At 42.4% G+C, this 25,328-nt stretch overlaps 3 protein-coding genes across 4 annotated transcripts in view; 1 reads left to right on the plus strand and 2 right to left on the minus strand.

The window, feature by feature from the left end:
- Positions 1-6,114, plus strand: part of PHLDB3 (pleckstrin homology like domain family B member 3) — a 41,543-nt gene extending 35,429 nt beyond the window's left edge. For both annotated transcript variants that reach the window (XM_081334897.1, XM_081334898.1), the window contains exons 13-16: positions 653-709; positions 1,871-2,090; positions 2,350-2,435; positions 5,316-6,114. In XM_081334897.1, the coding sequence (XP_081191023.1) occupies positions 653-709; positions 1,871-2,090; positions 2,350-2,435; positions 5,316-5,450 (498 nt within the window). In that variant the 3' untranslated portion in view covers positions 5,451-6,114. The remainder of the gene's footprint in view (positions 1-652; positions 710-1,870; positions 2,091-2,349; positions 2,436-5,315) is intronic.
- Positions 6,115-8,275: 2,161 nt separating this feature from the next.
- Positions 8,276-9,334, minus strand: LOC308671856 (chemerin-like receptor 1; the record flags this gene model as incomplete). The annotated part of the gene is made up of 1 exon (XM_081334339.1): positions 8,276-9,334. The coding sequence occupies one exon, from the start codon at positions 9,332-9,334 to the stop codon at positions 8,276-8,278; it is 1,059 nt and encodes a 352-aa protein (XP_081190465.1).
- A 6,325-nt stretch (positions 9,335-15,659) lies between these two features.
- Positions 15,660-16,793, minus strand: LOC308672217 (chemerin-like receptor 1; the record flags this gene model as incomplete). Its single annotated transcript, XM_081334940.1, has 1 exon — positions 15,660-16,793. One exon carries the CDS (start codon positions 16,791-16,793, stop codon positions 15,723-15,725), a length of 1,071 nt encoding a protein of 356 aa, XP_081191066.1. The 3' UTR covers positions 15,660-15,722.
- Positions 16,794-25,328: the final 8,535 nt, after the last annotated feature.

The following is a 25,328-nucleotide window of genomic DNA, read 5'->3' on the forward strand; positions in this document are numbered from 1 at the left end:
TTCTTTCTTTCTTTCTTTCTTTCTTTCTTTCTTTCTTTCTTTCTTTCTTTCTTTCTTTCTTTCTTTCTTTCTATTTCTATAGCTGCCCATCTCAATCCATGGCTCTGGGCAGCTTACAATTTAAAAAATACATTACAATTAAAAGCGCTAAAAACATCCAGATTAAACATACATAGGATCAAGATATTTGACCAGTTGGCAATACAGCCAAGAACCGGGACCCTTAACTTACATTCAGCATCCCTGGCTATGAAAGGCTAACAGAGTTTGGGAACCATTCTAATCACCCTAAAGTTTCTATCACGGGGAAAAAAAACGTAACATCCAATCACCTCCGGCTCATTGCTGTGATTTTTGCTCTAAAGTGGAACAACCCCGCTTCTCATCTGCTTCTCACATGATTTTGAAAATGAGGAAGTTGCAAATTTCACCCTGTCAGCTTTTTGACGGCTCTTCCTGCATGCTGGGTAAAAATACCCAGAGTTTGTCCTGGAGGAAGAGAAAGAGCTTGTGGTCTTTCTTGTGTACGCTTGGGTGGTTGTTTTTTTTTTTTTTTTTTTGAGGGGGTGATATGTCGGCGGCTACCGGAATGGTGCTGCCGGCCCCATGTTCTTACTATGTGCCGACCGCCTTCAACCGAATTTCCTTTCAGGAAGCTAAGAAAGTAGCTGAAGAGGTGAAACGTATGGAATTATCCCCTTCGAACGTGGTAAGAAAATCTCCATCCTTATCTAGAACCCAGGAATATAAATTTGCTTTGCCAATCTTTTTCGATCTTTGGGGAGATCAGTGTTTGAGCTGAGAGGGAAAGGAATCTATTGAAAATGTCAAGGTTTGCCTTAATTACGGCTTGGTGGATTTTCATAGCAAGCTAAACTAGGTTAAAATGGGGCTGGGAAGCTTGTCTGGTTAGGGGGAATCCAGACGTTGTCTTCGCATGCTGTGTGAATCAGGCTATCCTGTTGAGCTATAATGTCATTGTTTGTTCGGTTTCCAGAATGTTTAGTGAGCATGTCTTGTCACTCCAGATTTAGAGTTCAGTTTAATCTTAGTATTTTCATCAGTGGTGATTGTCTAAATCAGGGGTATCCAACTTAAGACCTGTGGACTTCAACTTCAGCATGGCTGGCTGGGGAATTCTGGGAGCTGAAGTCCACAGGTCTTAAAGTTGCCAAGGTTGCATACCCCTGATCTAAATAGTGAAGATACAGGTTGGAAGAAGTTAGAAAGATTGTTGTTGTTGTTGTTAGTTGTGAAGTCATGTCCGACCCATCACAACCCTATGGACAACGTTCCTCCAGGCCTTCCTGTCCTCTACCATCTTCTGGAGTCCCTTTAAGCTCACGCCTCCTGCTTCAGTGACTCCATCCAGCCACCTCATTCTCCGTCGTCCCCTTCTTCTCTTGCCCTCAACCTTTCCCAGCATTAGCCTCTTCTCCAGTGAGTCCTTCCTTCTCATTAAGTGGCCAAAGTCTTTGAGTTTTAGCTTCAGGATCTGGCCTTCTAAAGAGCAGTCAGGGTTGATCTCCTCTAGGACTAACCAGTTTGAACACCTTGCAGTCCAAGGGACTCCAGGAGTCTTCTCCAGCACCATAGAAAGATTAGAAGCTTATTTTCTGGTCTCCTGCTAAGATACACTGAGGGGGCCATGGAAGACTCATCTTTAGAATAGTTGCTTATGCTACAGGGATGGGCCATTTACAGAGATGGGCCATTTATTCCAACATGGCAGTGTGGGAAGAATGCTGAGATCCCCAAATCTCTTTCCTCAAAATGAGGTGGTCTTCCTGAGGGCAATAAATCACAGCATAGAGCTTCCTTGGAGTGACATCTGTCTGGTTTCAAGCCTTGCCTTCTGGTTGTCCTACAGATCCACAACCACACGGAGATCCAGGAACCTAAACCAGCTGCCTTCGACCTGCGCAAACATCTGGAGGCCTCAGGACATAGTGTCGAGACCTGCCAGCACGTGAGGGTGACCAGCAAATCTTGCAAGGGTTACCTGGTCAAGATGGGCGGGAGGATCAAGACTTGGAAGAAACGTTGGTTCACCTTTGATCGCCAGAAGCGGGTCTTGGCGTACTACACAGGTGAGAGAGAGAATCGAGACAGGTAGCTCCCTCTCCACCAGGTTGCACACTCTGCTGCTGATGGAGAAGACTTGGCCTTCCACTGGCAGTAGGTCTTGAACTGACCTGTTTAAACTTATTGTGGGACTATAACTACTAAATTAAAGGAAAGATTAGAGCGATGAATTTCACCTCTCTCATTTTATCCATTGGGCCTTCCTTTTCTGTTCTCCCCAGCTTGCTAACCTGGTCCTCTGATTTTATTTTATTCCTCCTCCAGACAAAGAAGAGACCAAGCTTAAGGGTGTGATCTACTTCCAGGCCATTGAAGAAGTTTACTGCGACCATCTCCGTAGTGCTTTCAAGGTACCAAGAATAGAGATTTGCCGAAAGTCTCTTTTGTTAAATTTATGCAGGCCTGAGAGGGCCTGTAGGATCCAATTTGGACCATTAGGATTTTGAGCTGAGTAGCCAAGCCCATCCCTTCCCAGAATTGCTCCTCAAAAATTGCTTTTACTTTATTATTCTTTGGAACCATCCAAAATGATGTACCACTCTTTGAATAAATTTCCACAATACTGGGCTGCATCTTAAAATTTAAAAATAAAGTTTTGCGCCTTCTGCTCTAGACTGATTTTAAGACTGTCTGCTTGGGCTGTGAATTTCCATTTTGTCTCTGTCTATTGTAGATGATATTATATTTTATAGTATAGTATGCATTGTTTCTCGAACTTGGTGACTTTAGGTCATGTGGACTTCAACTCCCAGAATCCCCCAGTTGGCTAGGGAATTCTGGGAGTTGAAGTCCACTTGTCTTAAAAGTTGTCAAGTTTGAGAAAGTAGTGCATTTTCATGAATTTAGGGTTTTATTTATGATGTTCGATTTTTGTTAGTAGCAATTATAGGCTGGTTTGATCAGAAACAAGGATGTTATCAGCCCATCAATTAAATACTACAAGAGTTATGTCTCACTCTAAATGATAGTTAGATATATTTGACACTGTTCTCCTCAATTGATCATTTCCCTGGACTTAGGCAAAAATGTGCATACCACTTCCTTTTAATACTCACATTTTAACCAAGTCTGTGTCAAATAAAACAACAGTGCAGCCTTGCTACTTTATCAAACAAAACCTCTTCATTAGAAATAAACAAGAAAACAATCCAACCGAATCTTTTTTTGGTTTCTGAATGAGAAAGGTGAGCGTGCTCTGTTTTGCCTAATTCCTAAAGTCAGAGACATTTTAATTTTCATCCCACATAGGTTTTGATTTGATGCTTGTTTTTTCTAGCCAAAAATACACACAGTCTCAGTTTGTCCAGACTGAGTTGGAACAGCAATCCAACTTCTTATGTGCAAGCCCCCCCCCACAAAAAAATATTTCAAACACCACCACCCCCCACCAAAGAGTCACAATTCCAGGCAGACAACATCTGATATATATAACCATAAACCGAATAATTTCCAGGAACAGAGACATGAAGTTTGAACTGGCTCACTCAAAACAGCTCTTGAGAACCACCTTACACCCAATGAATTTTATCCAGAACTATTTATATAAAAGAAACTTTTCTCCCCTTATATTTGGCCTGGGAATCTTACTTGAAGAGGGCAGGAACTGAATGTTGGACTTTTCATAAGCAAATAGCAATCTCTGCAAAGTTTCCCATCACCTCTGTCTGCTCCCCTGCAGTAGTTCAAATAACTGAATAATGAAACAAGTTCAAGATCCCATTGACCTGAATTCCTTGGAAAAGTTGTCACATTTTGCATACTTCCTTCCCTCCACAATTCAGTTATCTTGGCTTCTTCACTGACATCGCTTAAGAAAAGCCCAAAGAGATATTTTTTATGTATTTAACTTTTCCCCTTTACAACCCAATTTTAAATACTGCCAGTTTTAACTGCTAACAGCGCTGCATTTGCTTCCATTATGGGCCTTTATCTTGAAATGTTAATGCTGTAATGCTTTGTGATCTTTTTCTACATATATTTTATTATCCTTTGCACCAACTGTTTTATTTATTTCTAAGAGTGATTGTTCATGGGCTTGCTGCGAACTGTCATGAGGCAGTTGTATGCAAACATGCTAAATAAACAAAGGACAAACAGGTCATTATTTAAAATAATACGGAATGTATATTTTTGCACAATGATCTTCACTCAATGTGCATTATAAATATCCGTTATAAATCTCATGGTTGCATTGACACACTCTATAGCTATCCAAATCTTAATTAGGTTTCCTGCGGTTGCTTGTGTCCATTGCTTATAGCAATGAGGCCAGCAGATTGAGTTAATTTAGGCTGGCATTTTAGTATAAAGGTGAAGGCACCAGGCTAGAAACCAGGAGACAGTGAGTTCTAGTCCTGCCGTAGGCGTGAAAGCTGGCTGGATAAGTTTGGAATACTCACCAGGAGGTGGTGAGTTCTAGTCCTGCCGTAAGTATGAAATCTAGCTGGGTGACTTTAGGCCAATCACCAGGAGAGAGTGAGTTCTAGTGCTGCCTTAGGAATGAAAACTGGCTGGGTGCCTTTGGGCCAATCACCAGGAGATGGTGAGTTCTAGTCTTGCCTTAGTTATGAAAGCCATCTGGGGCACTTTGGACCAGTCACTGTCTCTCAGCCCACTATGTCGGGCTCAGGTGATAAGTCCATTGGTCAATTTCATTGGTCAATGGAACCAGTGGACCAACACTTAGTTGATCTGGGAGAAAAAGTGGAGCCTGCACTTGCAGAAAAACACTAGAAAGAAAAAAAATGACCCTAATTCGGGGGGTGTATAGATCAACTCACAAGGGACGTGGTGGCTCAGTGGGTTAGGACGCTGAGCTTGTCAATCAGAAGGTCGGCAGTTTGGCGGGTCAAATCTCGAGTGCCGCGTAGCAGAGTGAGCGCCTGTTACTCGTCCCAGCTTCTGCCAACCTAGCAGTTCGAAAGCACGTAAAAATGCAAGTAGAAAAATAGGGACCACTACGGTGGGAAGGTAACAGCGTTCCGTGCGCCTTTGGCGTCTAGTCATGCCGGCCACATGATCACAGAGACGTCCTCGGACAAGCGCTGGCTCTTCGGCTTCGAAACGGAGATGAGCACCGACCCCTAGAGTCGGAAACGACTAGCACACATGTGCGGGGGAACCTTTACCTTTACCTTTTATAGATCAACTCGGTAAGTGGGTTAAGAAGTTCTGTGTGAATACAGCCAATTATTTTCATTTCATTTCTTTTCTCTTTTTACTTTTGGCAGAGTCCTAACCCCAAACTGACCTTCTGCGTCAAGACTTATGATCGTCTCTTCTGTATGGTGGCACCAAGTCCAGAGGCTATGAGGATCTGGATGGATGCAATTGTCACAGCAGCTGAGGAAAACACCCGCTACTGACCAGATTTTTCATAGGAAGATTACTTTGGGAATAGCATTTCTTCCCAAGGTTTTGCTGGGATATCTCCTTCTAAGGGAAAACTGATCAACGAGGGATCCAGTGGCAGAGGTTGGATGCTTGATGTGCTTGTTGGAGTCTAACTACCATATAGGGCCAGTTCAGTACCCAGAGTTCCAACTGTTAATCCTTGAAGATGGATAGGTTGGATGTTTTATGTTGTTTTCAATGGACCAGTTCAGAAGACATTTCTGATCACATGTTCTGCAGGAGAAGACTTCAAACGGCATTTTGGAAGGCGGGCTGTGTTATGGATCCCAGCCAGTTGCCTGAAAGATTGCAATCTATTCCAGAGAATTCATACCAATTTCTCTGGAAGTTGCCCTTGATTAAAAAAAGGACACTGTCTGGAAATCAGATGAGATTTTGCAATGACATAAGTCATTTGGCTTATGGAAAAATGTTCTTGAGAGTTGTGTTGGACACTTTGATCGGAACTGCCGCTTTCCTTGATCAGAAGGGAGAACTTCTCCCTATCCTGTATAGAATCCTGTATATTTATTATGTGTTTTGGGTCTTTTCTTTAAAAACCTGGGAACACTGTTCAAAGGGAAGCTGTGTACAAACCCACGTATGGAATATTTATTGCATAAATCCTTTAAGTGAAAACAGACCTGGCTTGTGCTCAATTTATTCCTGTCTAGAAGGAATAGAATAGAATAGAATAGAATAGAATAGAATAGAATAGAATAGAATAGAATAGAATAGAATAGAATAGAATAGAATAGAATAGAATAGAATAAGGATAGGATGGAATGCAATGGAATGGAATGGAATGGAATGGAATGGAATGGAATAGAATAGAATAGAATAGAATAGAATAGAATAGAATAGAATAGAATAGAATAGAATAGAATAGAATAGAATAGAATAGAATAGAAGTTGGAAGGCACCTTGGAGGTCATCTCATCCAACCCCCTGCTCAGGCAGGAAACCCTATACCAGTTCAGACAAATGGTTGTCCAATCTCTTCTTAAAAACTTCTAATGTTGGAGCATTCACAGCTTCTGGAGGCAGATTGTTTCAATGGTTAATTGTTCTGTCAGGAAATTTCTCCTTAGTTCTAGGTTGCTTCTCTCCTTGACTAGTTTCCATCCATTGCTTCTTCTCCTGCCTTCAGGGGCTTTGGAGAACAGCTTGACTCCCTCTCCTTTGGGGCAGCCCTGAGATATTGGAACACTGCTATCATGTCACCCCTCACCCTTCTCTTCGTTAAACTAGACATGCCCAAGTCCAGCAGCTGTTCTTTATATGTTTTAGCCTCCAGTCCTCTGATCTTCTTTGTTGCTCTTCTCTGCTCTCAACAATGTTTTAAGAAGCCGTCATTGTTCCTGAATGTTCTTTTTACAAGGATAAAAATGGTTGTAGAGCCACGTCCACCATCTTGTGGTCATTGAAAGAAAGACAGTATCGGTAGTCCTCGGCTTATGATCACAACTGAGCCTAAACTTTCTGTTGTTCAGAAAGACAATTAAGTGGGCCTTGGCCTTGCCCCATTTTACAACGTTTCTCGCTAAGTGAATCCCTGCTGTCAGGTTAGTAACACGTTCATTAAATGAATTCATCGACTCATCTTCTAGCGTGTTTAAATGTGTGTTAGCGCAAACAACTAAATTTCATTTTTAATGTGTGCCAATGTGCCCACAGTAAAAAAAAATGGCAATAAAGGTTATCTTATTTATCTTATCCTCATTGACTTGGCTTGTCAGAAGGTCACAAATAGGGACACATGACCCCCGGGGCACTGCAACTGTCCTAAGTATGAGTCAGTCGCCAAGCATCTGAATTTTGATCACATGACCATGGGGATGCCACAACGGTTGCTAAGCGTGCAAAATGGTCATAATTCCCTTTTTTTTCAGTGTCGTAATTGGAATGTTCAGTAAACAAACTGTTGTAAATCGAGGATTATCTATAGTTTGGATTACAATTCTCGCCATTTCCAGCTACCTCCATCAAGGCCGGGTTGATGAAAATTAAGAGAACGATTCTATTTCATTGGTACAGGATACATACAGATCATCCTCAATTTACATCCATTCGTTTAGTGCAGGGGTAGACAACCTTGGCTCTTTTATGACATGTGGACTTCTACTCCCAGAATTCCTGAGCCAGCATGACTCAGCATGGAAACCTGTCCCTTTCCCCTCAGCATGGCTGTCTCAGGAATTCTGGGAGTTGAAGTCCACGAGTCATGAAGGGGCCATAGTTCCCCCATGCTGGCTCAGGAATCCTGGGAGTTGAAGTCCACGAGTCATAAAAGAGCCAAGGTTGCCTACCCCTGGTTTAGTGACTCGAAATGACAGCAGCGCTGAGTAAATCAACTTATGAAAGGCCTTTGCACTTACAGCTCTCCCAGCATCCCCCAGGGTCATTTGATCAAAGCTCAGTTGCTTGGCAACCAAGCATGTATTTACGATGGTTACAGCATCCTGGTAGTTACGTGATCACCGTTTGCAAACCTTCCCAGCTGGCTTCCGACAAGCAAAGCCAATGGGGGAAGCCGGATTCATTTAATGACCGCAATGATTCGCCTAACTATCATGGTTAAAAAAAAGGTTGCAAAAATTGGGCATAAGTCACTTCACAACCGCCTGGCTTAACAACGGAAAATCTGGTTTGAATTGTGGTTGTAAGTCCAGGACTATCTGTGAACAAAGGGCAAAATGCCTCAGGAGCTGAACTCAGAACAGTCGAATCGAAGGCGAAGCCCTTGCTTTGAATTTAGAAAAGCTGAGAAACTTCGTTGCAGAATCCGTGTGATACTTCATGTTTGAGGGGTTGAGTTTCCACACTGCAACGGAGAAACTTCTGAGGATTTTGCCTGCTCATTTGTCGAAAACGATCCTTTATTGCTGGTAGATTTTCGATTTACAGAGCTGTTCTCTTCCAACAAGGTTCTCCTGAGGGCCCTGGTGATGTTATAGAGGGTCAACCTTGTGTGGAAGTCCATGCCCATGAAGAAGTAAAGGAACGGATTTGCACAACTGTTAAGGTAGGCCAGGAATGCCGCAAAAAGAGCAGCAAATGAGAAGGCCGTGCCATTCGCTCCTGCCGATTTAAGCAGCTGGGTGATGTGATAGGGCGACCAACAGAGGAAGAAGGTGACCACCAGGGCAAATATGACCTTGAAGGACTTCTTTGAGTGGAGGGAGGTCTGGCGTCTCCTCAGTACCACGAGGATGATGCCGTAGCAGATCACGATGATGGTGAAGGGGGCTAAGAACCCACATATCAGTCTCAACATGGAGATGGTCACTCGCACTCCTGGCTTTTCTCCCTTTAGCATCACCAAGCATTTGGTTTGGTTGTTCTTAGTGTCCACCTTACGGTAAAGGTAGAAAGGGATGCTGGTGACGATGGCCATCAGCCAAGCGCCGATGGCTGCAAGCCATACCAAACGGATGTTGCGGTGTCTCCTGGCCCATAACGGGAAGGCGATACAAGTAGCCCGGTCCATGCTGATGGCAGCCAAGAGAAACTCACTGCAGAACATGTTGAGGTATTTGATGAAGCCGTTGACTTTGCACGCAAAGCTTCCAAAGACCCATCCTTTCTTCACTGCAACAAGAGGTGTGATACGACTCACGGAGAAGAGGAAATCAGCCAGAGCCAGATTGAAGAACCAGACGCAGCTGATGGTCCGTGAGACCTGGTGGGCAGTGATCCAGATCACAACTCCATTGCCAAAAGAACCCAGTAGGAAAATAACCGTGTAGAAGATGATCTTGAGAGTGTCTCTGAGTCTGTTTATATCAGAGCTTGTTTCCAAGGATGATGGCAAGGATGCATTGGGAAACCACAAAGCCGTGGAACTAGCATTCATGACGTTGCAGAGAAGGTGACCAAAAATTAGATGATCTTCTCTAATGGAAATAATCTAGAAAAGAGAGAATCAAAGAATTCATGTTATTTGATCCCCCTGCTCTGGAGAACTCCAGAACTTGGAAGAGCAATGTTTTAAAAGTGCCAAAGTAATTATATTTTGTATATTTATATTTATTTAGTATATTTATATTTAATTGCTAAAAGTTTGACCTAAGGCTGGGCAATTGGATATGTTTATCTTTATAGCCCCGGATTTGTACTTAAATTCTCTTAAGTTCTCTAGATGGAGATACTCCCAAGATTTGGAGTGATGGAAAATATTTTGATTGATCAAGTTCTTCAAACTTCTGCAGGTTCTCCAAGTTCTCTATTCCCAATTCTACTACTTCATCCTTCTTGAATGGAAATGGCCCATAAGAAATCCTGGAAATTTTGCTAACAGTACTTATGTGGTGCCATCAAGCTCCTTTTCACAAATGCAACAATCTAGGAACGATCAAACTATATTCAAATCCAGGATGAAATTTGCCTAAGCTGGATATCATGTCACCCCTCACCCTTCTCTTCGTTAAACTACACATACCCAATTCCAGCAACTGTTCCCTATATGTTTTAGCCTCCAGTCCCCCAATCATCTTTATTGCTCTTCTCTGTACACTTTCTAGAGTCTCAACATCTTTTTTACATCGTGGTGACCAAAACTGGATGCAGTATTCCAGGCGTGGCCTTACCAAAGCATTGTAAAATGGTATTAGTACTTCACTTGATCTTGATTCTATCCCTCTGTTAATGCAGCCTAGCACTGTGTTGGCTTTTTTGGCAGCTGCAGCACACTGCTGGCTCATATTGAAGTGACTCTTAAAGACTGTTCGACAGTCTAAAATATCCAGAAATGAATATCCAGACATGACACAGACAGGGCTATTTTGTTGTTATAATAAACACACAAGAAGATATGATATCCTGGCTCAGACTCCAAAATTACCTGTTGGAAGTTGCAAGAATCACGTTGCCCCTCTTTTGTTGGAGCTTCTTTTACAGGAAACGAGGATTATTCAGCTGCAGCTTGTCTTCTCTGCAAACAGCTGTGTTATTCTCCCTTGAACCAACAAAGCTGGTTTATAAGGAACATGAATAAAGGACAGTCCACGTGGGTTGTTTTTTTCCTGAGAACTCACTGACATTCCGCAAAACCCACAGAAATTTGAAGCCTCGCCTCAAGTATCTTTGCTTGACTTCTTGTGATATATTTCCAAAGAACAACTTGATTTAGCAAACACCACAGCACATTGGCTGGGTAAAGGAGTCGTAGCCACCTGGCCAGCAGCATCTAATTGTAGGTGATTTCATAAGTGACATTGTGTTACTTTCTCAAGTAACACGAAGCAACTGGCTCCACCCAATACAGTAAAAAGCTGATACAGATGATCCTCAGCTTACGACCACAATTAAACCCAAATTTTCTGGTGCTAAGTGAGACAATTTTGCCCCATGTTACGATCTTTCTTGCCACGCTTGTTAAGTGAATCACTGCAGCTGTTAAGTTAGTAGCACGGTTGTTAAATGAATCTGGCTTCCCCCACTGACTTTGCTGGTCAGAAAGTGGCAAAAGTGATCACGTGACCACAGGACACGGCAGCGGTCATAAGGATGAGTCTGTTGCCCATCTTGTTTGTCTGCCTTCAGTTTCATTCATGCATATAGTTTCTATATTTCTCTAATTCAGACATTTCCACAGAGGCATCTCATTTTAACTAGTGGCTGAGGAGCTGATTGGCAGGAAGGATCCCCTTGATTTCATTGCTTCTGCCTCCTCTTTGCCATTAATAGAATAACAGAGTTGGAAGGGACCCTGGAGATCATCTAGTCCAACCAGGAAGCCCTATAACATTTCAGACAATTGAGGTTTTCTGCCTGTTCTGTAAAAAAAACGAAAAACAAAAAAAACCCCACAATTTCTTGGCAGCCCCATCTCAACCTGCATTTCCTCCTGTGTGGCAATCTAGACAGTAACTACTTCCTTTTTTCAGTACACAAGAATAATGTCCCTTTAGTCAAGTGTCAGAAAAGACTGTGTGCAAAATTTTTGTCAGATGCCAGATCTGAAAATAGCAAAGTTGCTTAAGCTCTTCCAACTAATGGAAAAAAAGAGAGAGAGGGAGAGAGAGAGAGATGCCAACAATTTCTATGTGTCTGCACAAAAATCAGATAAGGAAGTTCATGTAGTAGCTGCAATGGTCACCAGGGAGTCTTCCTAAGAATTACTTCCAACTTGCTTCTCCGGCAAAATATTTTGAAAATACAGCTATTCCTTCAGACGGCTGTGAGTCCAGCCACCCAGGATGTTAATTCCATATATATCATGCTGGTGGATTTTGGCTGACTTCTTTGACACTTGAGGCAGCCCTCCCAGCTCTGCAGGATGGATAAAAGGCAAGAGGAGGAGAATTCTTAACTTTTCCTTCCAGGGAGATGATGTCAGGTGTAAGTGTTTTGTTTTGTTTTACACAAAGGGTGGGAGTGAGATTAGGAGGGGGAAAAAAAGAGCCAGTTGAGTACATGTGAGAAAGGCTGAAAAGAACAGAGTAATAAGAGTTGGAAGGGGCCTTGGAGATCTTCAAGCCCACCCCTCTGCTGCTCAAGCAGGAAACCCTATACCATTTCAGACAAATGGTTGTCCAATCTCTTCTTAAAAAAATTAAATTATTTTTTTTTTAAAAAAAAAGTTACGTAACCCTGCCATTGCCCCTTTCCGCTGTGTTGGGAAACCTTGATTAAATCACGGCTATCCTTATCTTGTTACAGTCCAAGGTCTGTGACTAGCTGCTGGTTTTTACCCAAAGCCACCAATTTTTATGCTGCAGGCTGTGTGGTTCTTTTCCCTCCATATTGCTGTTGACCACTGGGCCTCTTTGACTGCTTAGTGATCCTCCTACACGCCAAGGAGAAATGGGAACAGCAAATGTCTGATCATTGGTGACTGTCTGAACAGACCCTGGAAAGGAATGACCTAGCCATGAAGTAGCTAAAACATCACATAAAACGGGGTTATACTGTCCCCCCCACACACACACAGCTGCCTCTCAATTGTGTAGAAGAATAAGCCGAGCCTGGGGGCGGAGTCAAGAGAGGAATCATCTTGGAGTCCTTACATTCCCACAAGGGATCCAAGTCCGGCCCACCTTGAATTATTATCTTGCGCCAATTTAGTACCGATCATTAGTTGACTAGATTCTCCTGCAGAGGCATGAGCAATAAATAAACCAGAACTTAATGTGTGGACCTGATCCTTCCTGACATTTCCTCCTGAAATTCAAAATACAAAGATGCATGCGATCCCTCACGTGAAAAGTTTGAACACGGGGATAACAGTGAGACCACTAGCAATGGTCCAGCTCAGCCCAGCCCAGCCCAGGGACTGCGTTACAAGAACATGAAAAAAATAAGGGGGGGGGGAGAGAGAGAAATTGAGAAAGAGAGGGAGCGATAGAGAGTGAGAGAGACCCCGAGAGGAAGCATAAGAGCTGAGTTCTTGCAATCCACTTCTATTCTTTTTTATTTATAGTCTAAGCCAAGAACAGGCTATTCAGCATCTTTAAGTAGACTAGTCACTCAGTCAGCTTTTTTGTTCATGAATAGAAAAAGAAAAGCAACTGCCAAAGCTACAGATCTGATTATCCTTACAACCAAAAGACGGCTAAGGGGTGGGAGAAGATGTAACGACCAGATAGGTTATGGTGGCCCCATAGGATAATGGCAGAGTTGGAGCCATCATATCCATTCAGACAGGATGCAGAATTCCAGGCCACTTCCTCTATGTGCATTCACCTACCCCAGGGGTAGGCAACCTTGGCTCTTTTATGACTCGTGCACTTCAACTCCCAGAATTCCTGAGGTAGCGTAGCTGGCTCAGGAATTCTGGGAGTTGAAGTCCAAGGGTCATAAAAGAGCCAAGGTTGCCTACCCCTGACCTACCCCATGTGGCCTGCATGCAGACTGAGGCTTGACCACGCACCTGTGCCAGGCTCATATGCACTTAGCCTCCTCGCTGTTGGGAAAGTCCCAGAGGTAGGATTAAGCAGAGAACCAGCCTTGAATTCTTCTGTAGCCACACAAGAGGCAACATCCTGACTCCTGCTAGGTTCCCTGGAACCCTTATCTGGTTGTTCCTAAGAGAAGATGAGCAGTCTGGGGAGATTCTTGTACTATAGGTAGAACACAATGAAGTTGCTGACTTAGATGGTTCATGAGTGGACCTGGTTGCTTGTGCCTGACACTCACCCTGGCACGAAGAACTCCCAGCAGCCCTTCTTTCTGCACAGGTCACCTGTCCTACTGTAAGTTGAAGGAAAGGAAGGAAACCCTAAGCAGGGGGTTGAACTAGATGACCTCCAAGCTCCGTTCCAACATTATTATTATTGTTATTGTTGTTGTTATTATTATTATTATTATTATTATTATTATTATTATTATTATTATTGTTGTTGTTGTTGTTGTTGTTGTTGTTGCTGTTGTTGTTGTTGTTGCTGCTGTTGTTGTTGCTGCTACTGCTGCTGCTGCTGCTGTTGTTAACTCTTGAGTTTCATGCAACTGAATACAAGTAGCCCTTGACTTACACTTATCACCTTAAAGACTGGAAGTTTTTAAGAAGAGACTGGACAGCCATTTGTCTGAAATGGTACAGGGTTTCCTCCCTGAGGACTAGATGACCTCCAAGGTCAATTTATTATTATCCAATTATTATTATTATTATTATTATTATTATTATTATTATTATTATTATTATTATTATTATTATTATTATTATTATTATTATTATTATTGATCATTGCATAGTCAGGCAGATGTTCAGACTGGATTTGGCATTTTTGTCTACCTATCGAGTCCTTATTAAGTACCTGGGATAGGCAGATGTAGATGTTTGATGGTATTATTATTATTATTATTATTATTATTATTATTATTATTATTATTATTATTATTATTATTATTATTATTATTATTATTATTTACCTTTCCCTCCTCATCTCCGTCGCAAGGTTGCTCTGAAGACAAAATTGGCCAATTCACATGTGTTGTTTTGTGATCATGGAAGGAAAGACAGCCTGACTGATATAAATCTCCACCGCCTGGCTATACTAGACAGAAGGAGGGGGAGGACCCTCTTTTTGGCCACATGATTCCATTTATTTTTTTGTTTGCTTGCTATAAATAATGGAAATATGTTTATTTAAAGGCTATCCGACTGCGGAGCCTAGAGCACGAATCAATAAACAAAATGACATCAAGATGTGACAAGAATATCCACTTTAACGAAAAGAAAACACAGAAAGAAAGCAATAATTGCAAATGTAATAAGACTTGAAAGGTTTTGTAGGTTTTTTCAGAATATCTGGTGGCCACTTCTAGATGTTTTTGACTGCAGTATTCAGCATTTCCAAGCACTTTAATCAAGGCTGAAAGTCTGGATTGACCAATGTTGGTCAACCTTGGCAACTTTAAGACCCCTGGACTTCAGTTCCCAGAATTCCCCACCCAGTTGAGTCAGTCACAGCAGGCAGACTGTAAGGACACATTCCCTCTATTATTATTTTTTTAAAAAGCAGCATCTAATTTTTATGCTTCTTTAACATTGATTTTAGAATGCTACATGATGGCTTAGGTTTTGGCTAAAGTTAGAAGCACCTCAGGCAGGGCTGTTAATATCAGAGTTGGTTGAGAAAGCTTTCCAAAGACATAAATGTACAAATATAGCTGAAAGTTTATACATACTGTATGTACATGAGAGTCCAAGAAAAATAACAGACATGACGAATATAAAGCAAAACAACCCCATCGCTTGCAGTTCAGGATGGAAGAAAAAGTTTCGTTCTAACACTTAAGTATTTGTAGCTTCACAATGTCCAGGAAATATCAGGAGGGAAGACGGGTGGGTGGAATGAAAGCAGAAAAAAGAAAAGAAATCTTGTATTTCTCAGGTAATGGGTGTGACGGATCCAGCCTCCATCATCAGACTGCTGTCTTCTTCATGTGTTGGACTAAAAAGCCTCTTATTCTCCAAAGGACCAGAGGGCAGGACAAGAAGCAACAGGTGCAAGCTAATAAGCTGTCCAAGAGATGTCCAACCTAGAATTAAGGAGAAATTTTCTGACAGTGAGAACAATGAATCAGTGGAACGGCTTGCTCTAGAAGTTGTGGGTGCTCCATCACTGGAGATTTTCAAAAATAGACTGGACAGTCATTTGACTGGGACGGTAGAAGGTCTCCTGCCTTGAGCAGGAGGCTGGACTAGAAGACTTCCAAGGTCCCTTCCAGACCTATGATTCTATGTTCTATGTCTATGTTCTTCATCCGTCACCCATGAGTTCCTAATCCACATGAGTTTCCTAAACTGAACTTGGAAGGGTTGAGGTTTTGCGATGCATCTGAGGGACTACTGAAGACTGAGGTATCTCATCAGTGGAAGAAGCCATCTCCTTCCTGTATTTGCTCCTAAATGAGGTGCCACTGTCTTCAAACAAGGTTCTCCTGAATGCGGCCCTTATGTTGTAAAGAGACAGCTTTCGGTGGAAGTCCATGCCCATGAAAAAATAAAGGATAGGGTTGACACAACTGTTGAGGTAGGCCAGGAAGGAGGAGAGCGGGAGGCCAATAGAAAGTCCTACACTTTTCACGTCTGCCAATTTGAGGAGTTGTAAGATGTGATATGGTGCCCAGCAGAGGAAGAACGTGACCACAAGAACCAGGATGACCCTGAAGGGCTTCTTGGAACGGATGGAAGCCCGTCGTCTTCTCAGCACCACAACGATGATGCCGTAGCAGATCACAATGATGGTGAAAGGGGCCAAGAACCCACAAACCAGTCTCAACATATAGATGGCCAGTTTGGCAGTTTCGTTTCCCTCCAGGGCAAAGGAGCACTTGGTCTTGTTGGACTTGTCAATTTTTATGCCCCGGTAGAGGTAGAAAGGACCACTTATGACAATGGCCATTAACCAAGCTCCAATGGCAGCTGCCCATGCCAAGCGACTGCCCCGGTGCCTTTTGGTCCATATTGGATAGGCTATGCACGCTGCCCTGTCTATGCTGATGGCAGCCAAGAGGAAGACGCTGCCAAACATGTTGAGATACTTGATGAAGCTGTTGGCTTTGCATAGGAAGCTTCCGAAGGGCCACCCGTTATCAAAAGCGTTCTTCAAGAGGGGCACAATCCGGGTGACTGAGAAGAGAAAGTCAGCCAGAGCTAGATTGAAGAACCAGACACAGCTGATGGTCCGTGAAGTCTGGCGGACTGTGATCCAGATCACCGCTCCATTGCCCAGGGAACCAAGTAGAAAAAGAACTGCGTAGAAGAAGATCTGAAGCATGTCCATGAGCTTGCTCACGTCCAAGTTGGTATTTGTGGAGGATGTTGAGGATGCATTGGAGATGCCCGGAGCAGTGAGATTAAAATTCATGATGTAACAGGAGCTTACAGAGTAGGAGGACTAAGAAATAAGATGGTCAAAAAAACCTGGAAAGGGAGAATCAGTGTTATTTAACTCACAATCTCTACAACAGCAAGCCAAGAAAGAAAAAAAATCACTCACACCAGGCATGTTCTCTCTCATTGTGCTGCTCCCCAAATTCATCACTAGATGGTAGAATTTCAGCATCTCTAATCCAACAACTCTATGAATTACTGACAAAGAAACTTTTCCCAAGCTCAGGGGAATCACCAGACATGGTCAAAAGGAGGAAGGAAGACCAGAGTCTTTCTTCTATATCTTCCATATCTACCGTACAGAAATATAGGGTACTTCTGCATTTCCCAGGTGGTCAAAGAAAGGAACTGCTGATGGTGCAAGCAGATGGTTTTGGAAAATGGCAGCTTCTCCAAAGTCAGAAATTTCAAGCCAAAGATTGGATGGTTATTGTGTACTGGGTTTCTTGCAAGTAGGAGACGAGGCGAGAGAGTTCAGGCAGGAACATTGCTTTATTGAATAACAGGAACTGAACTGGTAACCAAGGCTTCTACACAGCTACTTGTGCTGTTGGCCACTAGGTGGCAGCCAATAGGTTTGAAGGAACCTATTGCCGCCCTAGAGCCAACCAATGGTCGTCCTGGAGACTGCATGTCTAGGCAGCCTGTGACCGTTACACAGACTCCCGGATTAAGCAATCTCAAGCAGCATTCAAAACCACGTGGAACAGTTCAAGTAAAACAGGCCCAATACATTACAATGGTCATCAGGAATTCTCGAGCAGCAGATGACTTCAATTGTAGGTTGAGTGTCCATCTGCAGCATCCAATGCTTCTAAACATTTCTCTGATATTTATCTATCACATTTGTATCTATCTAACTGTCACATATTTATCTGTCACATTTATATGGCTGCCCATCTCACACAAAGCGTTTCTGGGCTCCATATAACAATAAATTATATATATATAGCTCAAAAAAATAAAGGGAACACAAGATAAGACATCCTACTATTAAATACAGTACATTGTGTTGTTTAAGTGTTCCCTTTATTTTTTTGAGCAATATATATATGTGTGTGTGTGTGTGTGTGTGTGTGTGTGTGTGTGTGTGTGTGTGTGTGTAAATTATTCAAATTGCTAATAAAGAATTTGGGAGGCTGATATGGCCATTTCGAACTTATTTTGTTCTCATCAATCAGTCATACCCTTTATCTGAGATTCGAACCTGGGCTAATTATATATTAGGGAGTTGTTTTAACTTGGGCTAGGCTGAAACAGGAAAGAAGATTTAACTAGCAGGGTATTCAAAAAGACTTGACAAATACTTAAAACATATATATATATATATATATATATATATATATATATATATATATATATATATATATATATATATATATATATTTGTGTAAATTACTAACAAAGAATTAAAGGGAAACTGAGATGCATTTCTGACTCCTTAGTCGTCCTCAGCCAGCTATACCCTTCTGAGATTCAAACCTGGGCTGATTGCATACAAGGCAGTGTTATTTGCCTCTAAGCCACAAGGTCCCTCTCGCTCTGTTAGCTTTTTTCTGCAAGGGAAGATATGTTTCAAATCAGCCCAGGTTCGAATCTCAGAAGGGTATAGCTGGCTGAGGACGACTAAGGAGTCAGAAATGCATCTCAGTTTCCCTTTAATTCTTTGTTAGTAATTTACACAAATATATGAATTGTCCGGTGTGACTACTGCCTGTTTGATAGCCTTCAAGATAGGCTGAAAACAGGAAATAAAGATTTGCCCCATGTTTGGGGCCTAGCAAGGTAACCTAAATAGTATATATATATATATATATACACATACATACACACACACACTTAGTAAGGTCTTGAGGGCCTTCTGGAATATTAACAGGGATGGAGCTCACCTCACTTTAGGGAGGAGAATGTTCCATAAGATGGGCACCACAGCTGAAAAGACCCAACACCGGGACCCCCAAATGTTCCCTCTAACAAACAGGACCTGCAACTCAGATCTGATGAGATGTTAGGCCAATGTCAGATGTTTGACGTAAGGTTAGACAAATGTTTCCATAGTTTCAGGCTGTGCTCTTACATTTGGGTACTTTCATTCTAGACCTTCCATCCTTTTTTTCCAAAACAAAACAAAAAAAGGAGGGGTGGTGAACTCAGGTAGGGAAAGGTAAGCAATACTCTAATTGACTTCGGAATTACGAGCTCTTCGACAAAATCACTTCCAGTGAAGCTACTTGAACTCCTTGTGAAGATAAATCCCCCATATCTTTGCGTACATGGCACAACGGGTTGGTGCCACCACGCTGTAGCTGTCCGACAAGCGCACCAATGTTAGAAAGTGTACACTGAGCTCTAAACAAGCAGCCTTCCAATCCAGGCCAGCTGCTAACATCAGGCAACCAAATCACACTGGCATACAACCTGCCTGGTTGTCATAATCATATACATTGTAACGCAAAACCACAAGACCACACACCTGCATTCTTGAGTGGCTGTAAGACTCCAAGATTAGTAAAACATGACAAGAGGTGGCTGAGCAGACCCCATCTCTCAAGAGCGGGCTGTCATCTGGTTTTGACAGCCTAACACATCCAGAAACAATATAGACAAGGACGAGACTATTGTTGTTCTGGAATTAGCACAGTCCCCCAGAGGGTGTGGTGCCCTGGGCTAGGCCCTTGAAATTACCTCTTTTAGGGTGCAGGAATCACGTCTTCTGTATTTCTCTGGGCTCCCTTGACAAGAAAATGCAGATTTCTTGGCTGCGGCTTACTTTCTCCGCCTGGCTGTGATTTTGGACCTCATCCAAAGTCAAGATTAACTTCTGCCGAAAAGGGGAACTTGAGGAAAGTCTCTTGCTGCTAGATGCGATCATGCAGAATCCCTTCACTGTCGAAGATTTGCCTGCTGTCCAGAACGATTGCAGCTATGCGAAGCTGTGAAAGAGAATGGGCATCGTTGAAACGGCAAATAAACCAAGAACGCTCCTAAAAATAATTCCCGAGCACCAAGGGATTAAGCGTTGAGAAATGTTGTCAGATGGAAGTCTTCAAGAGGAGTTCCTTTGAATAAGAGAGGGCTGCTCCTGTGGCGGCTTAAATTGCATTCCCTCAGCATACGTCATGTGTGCGGATCAAGCAGGGATGGATAGGGTGTGAAAATCCACTCTACAGCAGCCGGGGGGGGGGGAGTGAAGCCTCTGCTCAAGTATCTTTGTTGGGTTCCTGCTGGTTTATTTCTGAGGAACAACGTAGTTTAACAAAGTCCCATGATTCAACAGAGCCCTTTAACAAATTCCATGCTACACTTTCCATAACAAGGGTGTCACAACCTCTGGCAAACATCACAGAGCACACCCCTTGCCCTATCTTGGTAGCTTCAGGAAAGGTTGGAGGTTGTCTCATGGGGCCAAACATTTCAAGGCTTGCTGAGTCTTCAGACTCTGTCACCTCCTCTGAAAAAAGAATCACATGGGAAGTCCTTGCAATCTGATGATGTGGCTTGGAACTGGGAATGGCTGATGTGGCTCAGGCCTGCCCTTCAGCCCTCTAAACTTGTTGCATCTTGTTGCTGGAGATTCAATGTGAGAGCATGGGTTGGGTGACCAAGTTCTCCTGATCTCTCCTCAAGCAACTTATTGGTGGGGTTCGCACATACAGTTGTGCCTCAGTTTATTTGACCGTTGGGGTTGGAGGGATGTGCTTTAGGTCCAGATGTTCCTGATCCTAGCTGTTGTGATTCAGTGTCAGCCTGTGCTCCCAGCAGCTGAGTCTGATGAATCTGAGGAGAAGGTGGAGGGATTTGGAGAGCCTTTGGTGTCGGAGGGAGGCTCTGATGCACTGCAGGACTCTCAGCCTGGCCCCTCCAATCTTGTTCCTCATGAGGCTCAGATGTGTGAGGAGGAGGTGTCAGACTCAGAGGAGTCACAGCTGAATCTGTTCGGAGATGCTAGAAGCAGAAGGCCATCCAGCAGAGCAGAGCAGAGAAAATCTATGAGGCAACTCAGTGAAAGGAGGAGAAGGCATTGAGAAGCCACACCTTGGGACTGAAAATAAAAGGGGAAGGTGTGGGCGGGGCTGGTTACTGAAGGCAACTGTTCGGAGACATTCAAAGAGAATCCTGGTCTGTTCTTGCTAATGATGATGATGATAACTTTATTGTCACTTTGAATGTACACCAATCGGCATACATCATAATGAAATTTCGTTGCATACAGCTCTCAAAGGGACACCACCTCCAATATATACTCCTTGTAGAATCGTGGCCCGATTCTATTCTATTCTATTCTATTCTATTCTATTCTATTCTATTCTATTCTATTCTATTCTATTCTATTCTATTCTATTCTATTCTATTCTATTCTATTCTATTCTATTCTATTCTATTCTATTCTATTCTATTTTGTTTGACTCTTCTTTGTTAACTCTTGTTTGATGTTTTGAATCATTTATTGAAGGAAATATTTCTGTTGCCTTTTTGTTTGAACTGTAAATAAATTTGGGTTGGGTTTTTCCAGCCTATTGACTGTTTAAAGGAAGAAGGGGTTGTCGCTGACACACAAACAGGGCCGGTTGTAGGATGGAACAGAACACTAGCTCCTTGGCTTTAGATCAGTCTCTCTGCATCTCGGCTCCATCTTCCTAGGGGGATTGTTGCCCTTGGGGAAGATGGAGGGAACACATTGTACCTGCCTTGACACCCTGAGGAAAATAGATTTCTATCCCATTAGATACAAAGACATACCTTTGAAATTGAAAGTTTCATCATTCGTGCAAAGTTACGTTATTTTTTTTGAACAATTATGGAAACTATGCTGAATTTCCAGTGGCGTTTGGAATTGGCAAACACTGTTTGCAAAGTGGCAGTGAAGTTGGACTCAGACATGGACTATGGAACCTACAATTCAATTAAGTTCTTTATGCTCAATTACCAGCTCAGAAACTGTGTTTGCAAAGTTTAAGCTGCATCATTGTGATGTGTAGCATAGCTGAGGTGGAGAATTTTGAGAAGGCCATTTAAGCATTGCTCCAGTTGTTTCTCATTTTAACTGGTGCCAAAAAAAGAATAATGAAGGAGTTAGCTAATGAGAAAAATGGTCCCAGTGTGATACTGCCAGCCTGTGTATTTATCATGTGCTCCTTTATAGTTGGAATGTCATTTTGTCAAGGATGAAACTTTGGCAGTTACATGCCTCTGTATTTCAACTTGCCTTTAGAGTAAGGAGGGCAGGTGTTACTTTCAAGTGGATTAGATGGAGAAATGAAACTTCTAAGTTTCCACTGAAGACTGTGAGAGCCTGAAACCTTTTCAAGGACACCATAACAGGTGTGGATTAAAGCAGATAGTTTCCATAACAAAGTGAACTTGTTTATATGGACTATGTAAGACGTTGGGGGTTTGGCTGGGAAAATTATTGTTTAAGTCTGTGAATTGGTGTTGGAACCTCAGAATTAGTTTTGCTTTGACATTACCATGCAATGTATTCAATAAACAGTAAAATTTTGGAGGTGGAATGAACCTAGAGTTTTATTTGGATTCTTGAGCTGGAAGCTGACACATTCCTTAACAGGTCTGCTTTTGAGCCAGGATCACGCACTTGCATGAAGTTAAATTCTTTATTCAAGAGCAATGGCAGCCACAGGGACCCTCTCCTTCTGGTACATTATAGAGAGTCTTTAAACTGTGATCACAATTAGGACTGGAATTTTTATCATTAAACAATGAGGTTGTTAGGTTAGTCCTCATGTGAACTGGCCCAACTTTATGACCTTTTAACCCCAATTGTTAAGTGAACCACTGTCATCATTAAGAAAATTCAATGGTCATTACGTAACTCATAAGGGACGCAGTGGCTCAGTGGGTTAGGATGCTGAGCTTGTCGATCAGAAGCTCGGCAGTTTGGTGGGTCGAATCCCAAGTGCCGCGTAACAGAGTGAGTGCCTGTTACTCATCCCAGCTTCTGCCAACCTAGCAGTTCGAAAGCACGTAAAAATGCAAGTAGAAAAATAGGGACCACTATGGTGGAAAGGTAACAGCATTCCGTGCGCCTTTGGTGTCTAGTCATGCCAGCCAGATGACCACGGAGACGTCCTCGGACAAGCACTGGCTCTTCAGCTTTGAAACGGAGATGAGTACCAGGCCCTAGAGTTGGAAATGTGCGGGGGAACCTTTACCTTTACCTTTTAAGTAACTCATATAGTCATTAAGTGAATATGGCTTCCCCAGTTGACTTTCCTTGTAGGAAGCCAGCTGGGAAAGTCACAAATCACGATCACATGACTGCAGGAGACTGCAACTGTTGTACATGCGACTTGATTGCCAAGTGTCTGAATTGTGATCATATGACCATGGGAAGGTGTGATAGTCGTAACTTCAAGGATGGGTTGTAAGTAACTTTTTCCAAGGGTCTTGCAACTTTGAACTGTCATAGCTGCCTGTGGAATTCTGGGAGCTGGAGTCCACACATCTTGAAGTTGCCCAGATTGTTTCTCAACCTTGGCTACTTGAAGAACTATGGACTTCAACTCCCAGAATTCTTCTATCACCCTTGCTGGCTGGGGAATTCTGGGAGTTGAAGTCCAAGCATCTTCAAGCTGCCAGGGTGAAGAAATACTGATCGAGACAAATCTCAGCAAGAGCTGTTCCCTATGTTGTTTAGGATTTTTGTGTTAGTGAAAGTAGGAGCTTGTCTATGTGTCTGGACAATATCAGTTAAGAAAGTTCGTTCTTAAATAGTGGTCAAGAGTTTTCCTTTAGGAAAACTAAGGGAAATTTCTACTGATAAATTAATAGAGAATTTCTTTTCTACTCATCTGGAGAGAAATAACATTTAAAGTTTTAACTTTCTTCCCTTGACACTGAGAACCAAACCACCCACACTGTTAACTGGATCTAATTTATGTCCAATATATCTTACTATTTATTTTTATAATAGGGGCAGCCAATCCAGCTCTGTCTGTTGGGTGCAGGTCAAGTGGATGGGAAAATGAAGATTTTAACTCTTTCTTTCATGGAAATAACTCTGATAGGTTCTTTAACTAAGCAAGGAAGAGAGAAGAAAGACACACAACTGAAGAACTGCATGTGGTGGTGGTACACAGAGAATGATTAATAGGAATCTCCCACACACAGCCCTACTGTATATATAGACAAACAGCTGGCTTAACAATGTTGTGTAATGCTTCTTTTGTGCAAAAGGGTATTCTGTATGCTCTTTCTCTTGCCTCCGTTCTTCTTTCCTTCCTCTTCTCCAATTCCCTTTTCTCCACTGCAGGTCCTGGTCAACCTCAAACAAAACATGGTCTTATGTAAGAAAATCTGTAGTTATTCAACAAACTCTAGTTGTCCCTCCCCCATTTTATCATTTTACTGAGTTGGGCTCCAAGTAGGAGCAAGGCCAGTCTTTCAAAAGTAATTGATAGTTGAGGTGGCCATTAAGAAAACTCCAAAATTTGGAACCAGATTTTTATTTATATTTGCTAATCTTGGCTTGCTAAGCCAAAGAAAGCATTAAGAAAGCTGCTTTCGCCACCTAATAACAACGCTATATACGGTTAAATCTGATGTATCCAGAAATCCCTTGAAGAATTATGGACTATTTTCCTTTCTTCAGAAGGACCTCCCACCATCAAACTGTGGAGGAACAAGTTGAATTTTCACCTGAAAGAAACTTGTAGGCCAGTCCAAGAGTTGGTGATGCTGCAATTAGCAAAGCCAGAAATTCCTTCATTAGTCTACTAAGACTTTGTCTTCTACCTCAGTGTTTCTCAACCTTGGCTACTTGAAGACCTCTGGATTTCAATTTCCAGATTTCCCCAGCTAGACATGCTAGCTGGGAAATTCTGAGAATTGAAGTCTTCAAGTAGCCAAGGTTGAGAAACACTGTCCTAGCTCATCAAAGATTGATGGTTTTAGAAGGTAGGACCCCATTCCCCTTTATTTCCACTAGAGAACCTTCTACAACACCAATGGACAGGACCCCCGATCTCTTCCTTCAAATCTCATATATTTCAATCTCAGATTTTTTCCCCTCCCTCCTTCCTTGCTTGTTTTCTTACGTGTTTTCTGCAGAACACGTAATAGCAGGCAGACCTCTCTCCTTATTTTGTCTCACAGCATGAAAATGGCAAATAACAATAATGGTGAGCAATACGAATCAACACGCCAACACATATACACACACATATCCTTGCAAATCTCCTAAGCAGGCATTTTGTTCAGCCAAGTTACAATCTCTTTATTTGTTAGTATCTTTCCGAGTCCAGTTTTCCTTGCATTTTGTTACTTTGGCAAGAGTCACACGTAAAACTATTTACAAACAGGAACAAAATAAACCGAATGAATAATAACAGCAGCAGATGTGTTTAAACTTTGGGGATTTGATTTGTTCCTGCTTCAGAACAACAAGGGAAGAGGCTTCTGCTGAGATTTGGGAGCTGGGTTCATACAATGCGCCTCTTCACCCAAGAGAACTAAATACAATTTCTACGTTCACATAACATGCTACAAACAA

This window comes from Vipera berus, assembly GCF_964194415.1.
Source record: "Vipera berus genome assembly, chromosome: 9".
Taxonomy (NCBI): domain Eukaryota; kingdom Metazoa; phylum Chordata; class Lepidosauria; order Squamata; family Viperidae; genus Vipera; species Vipera berus.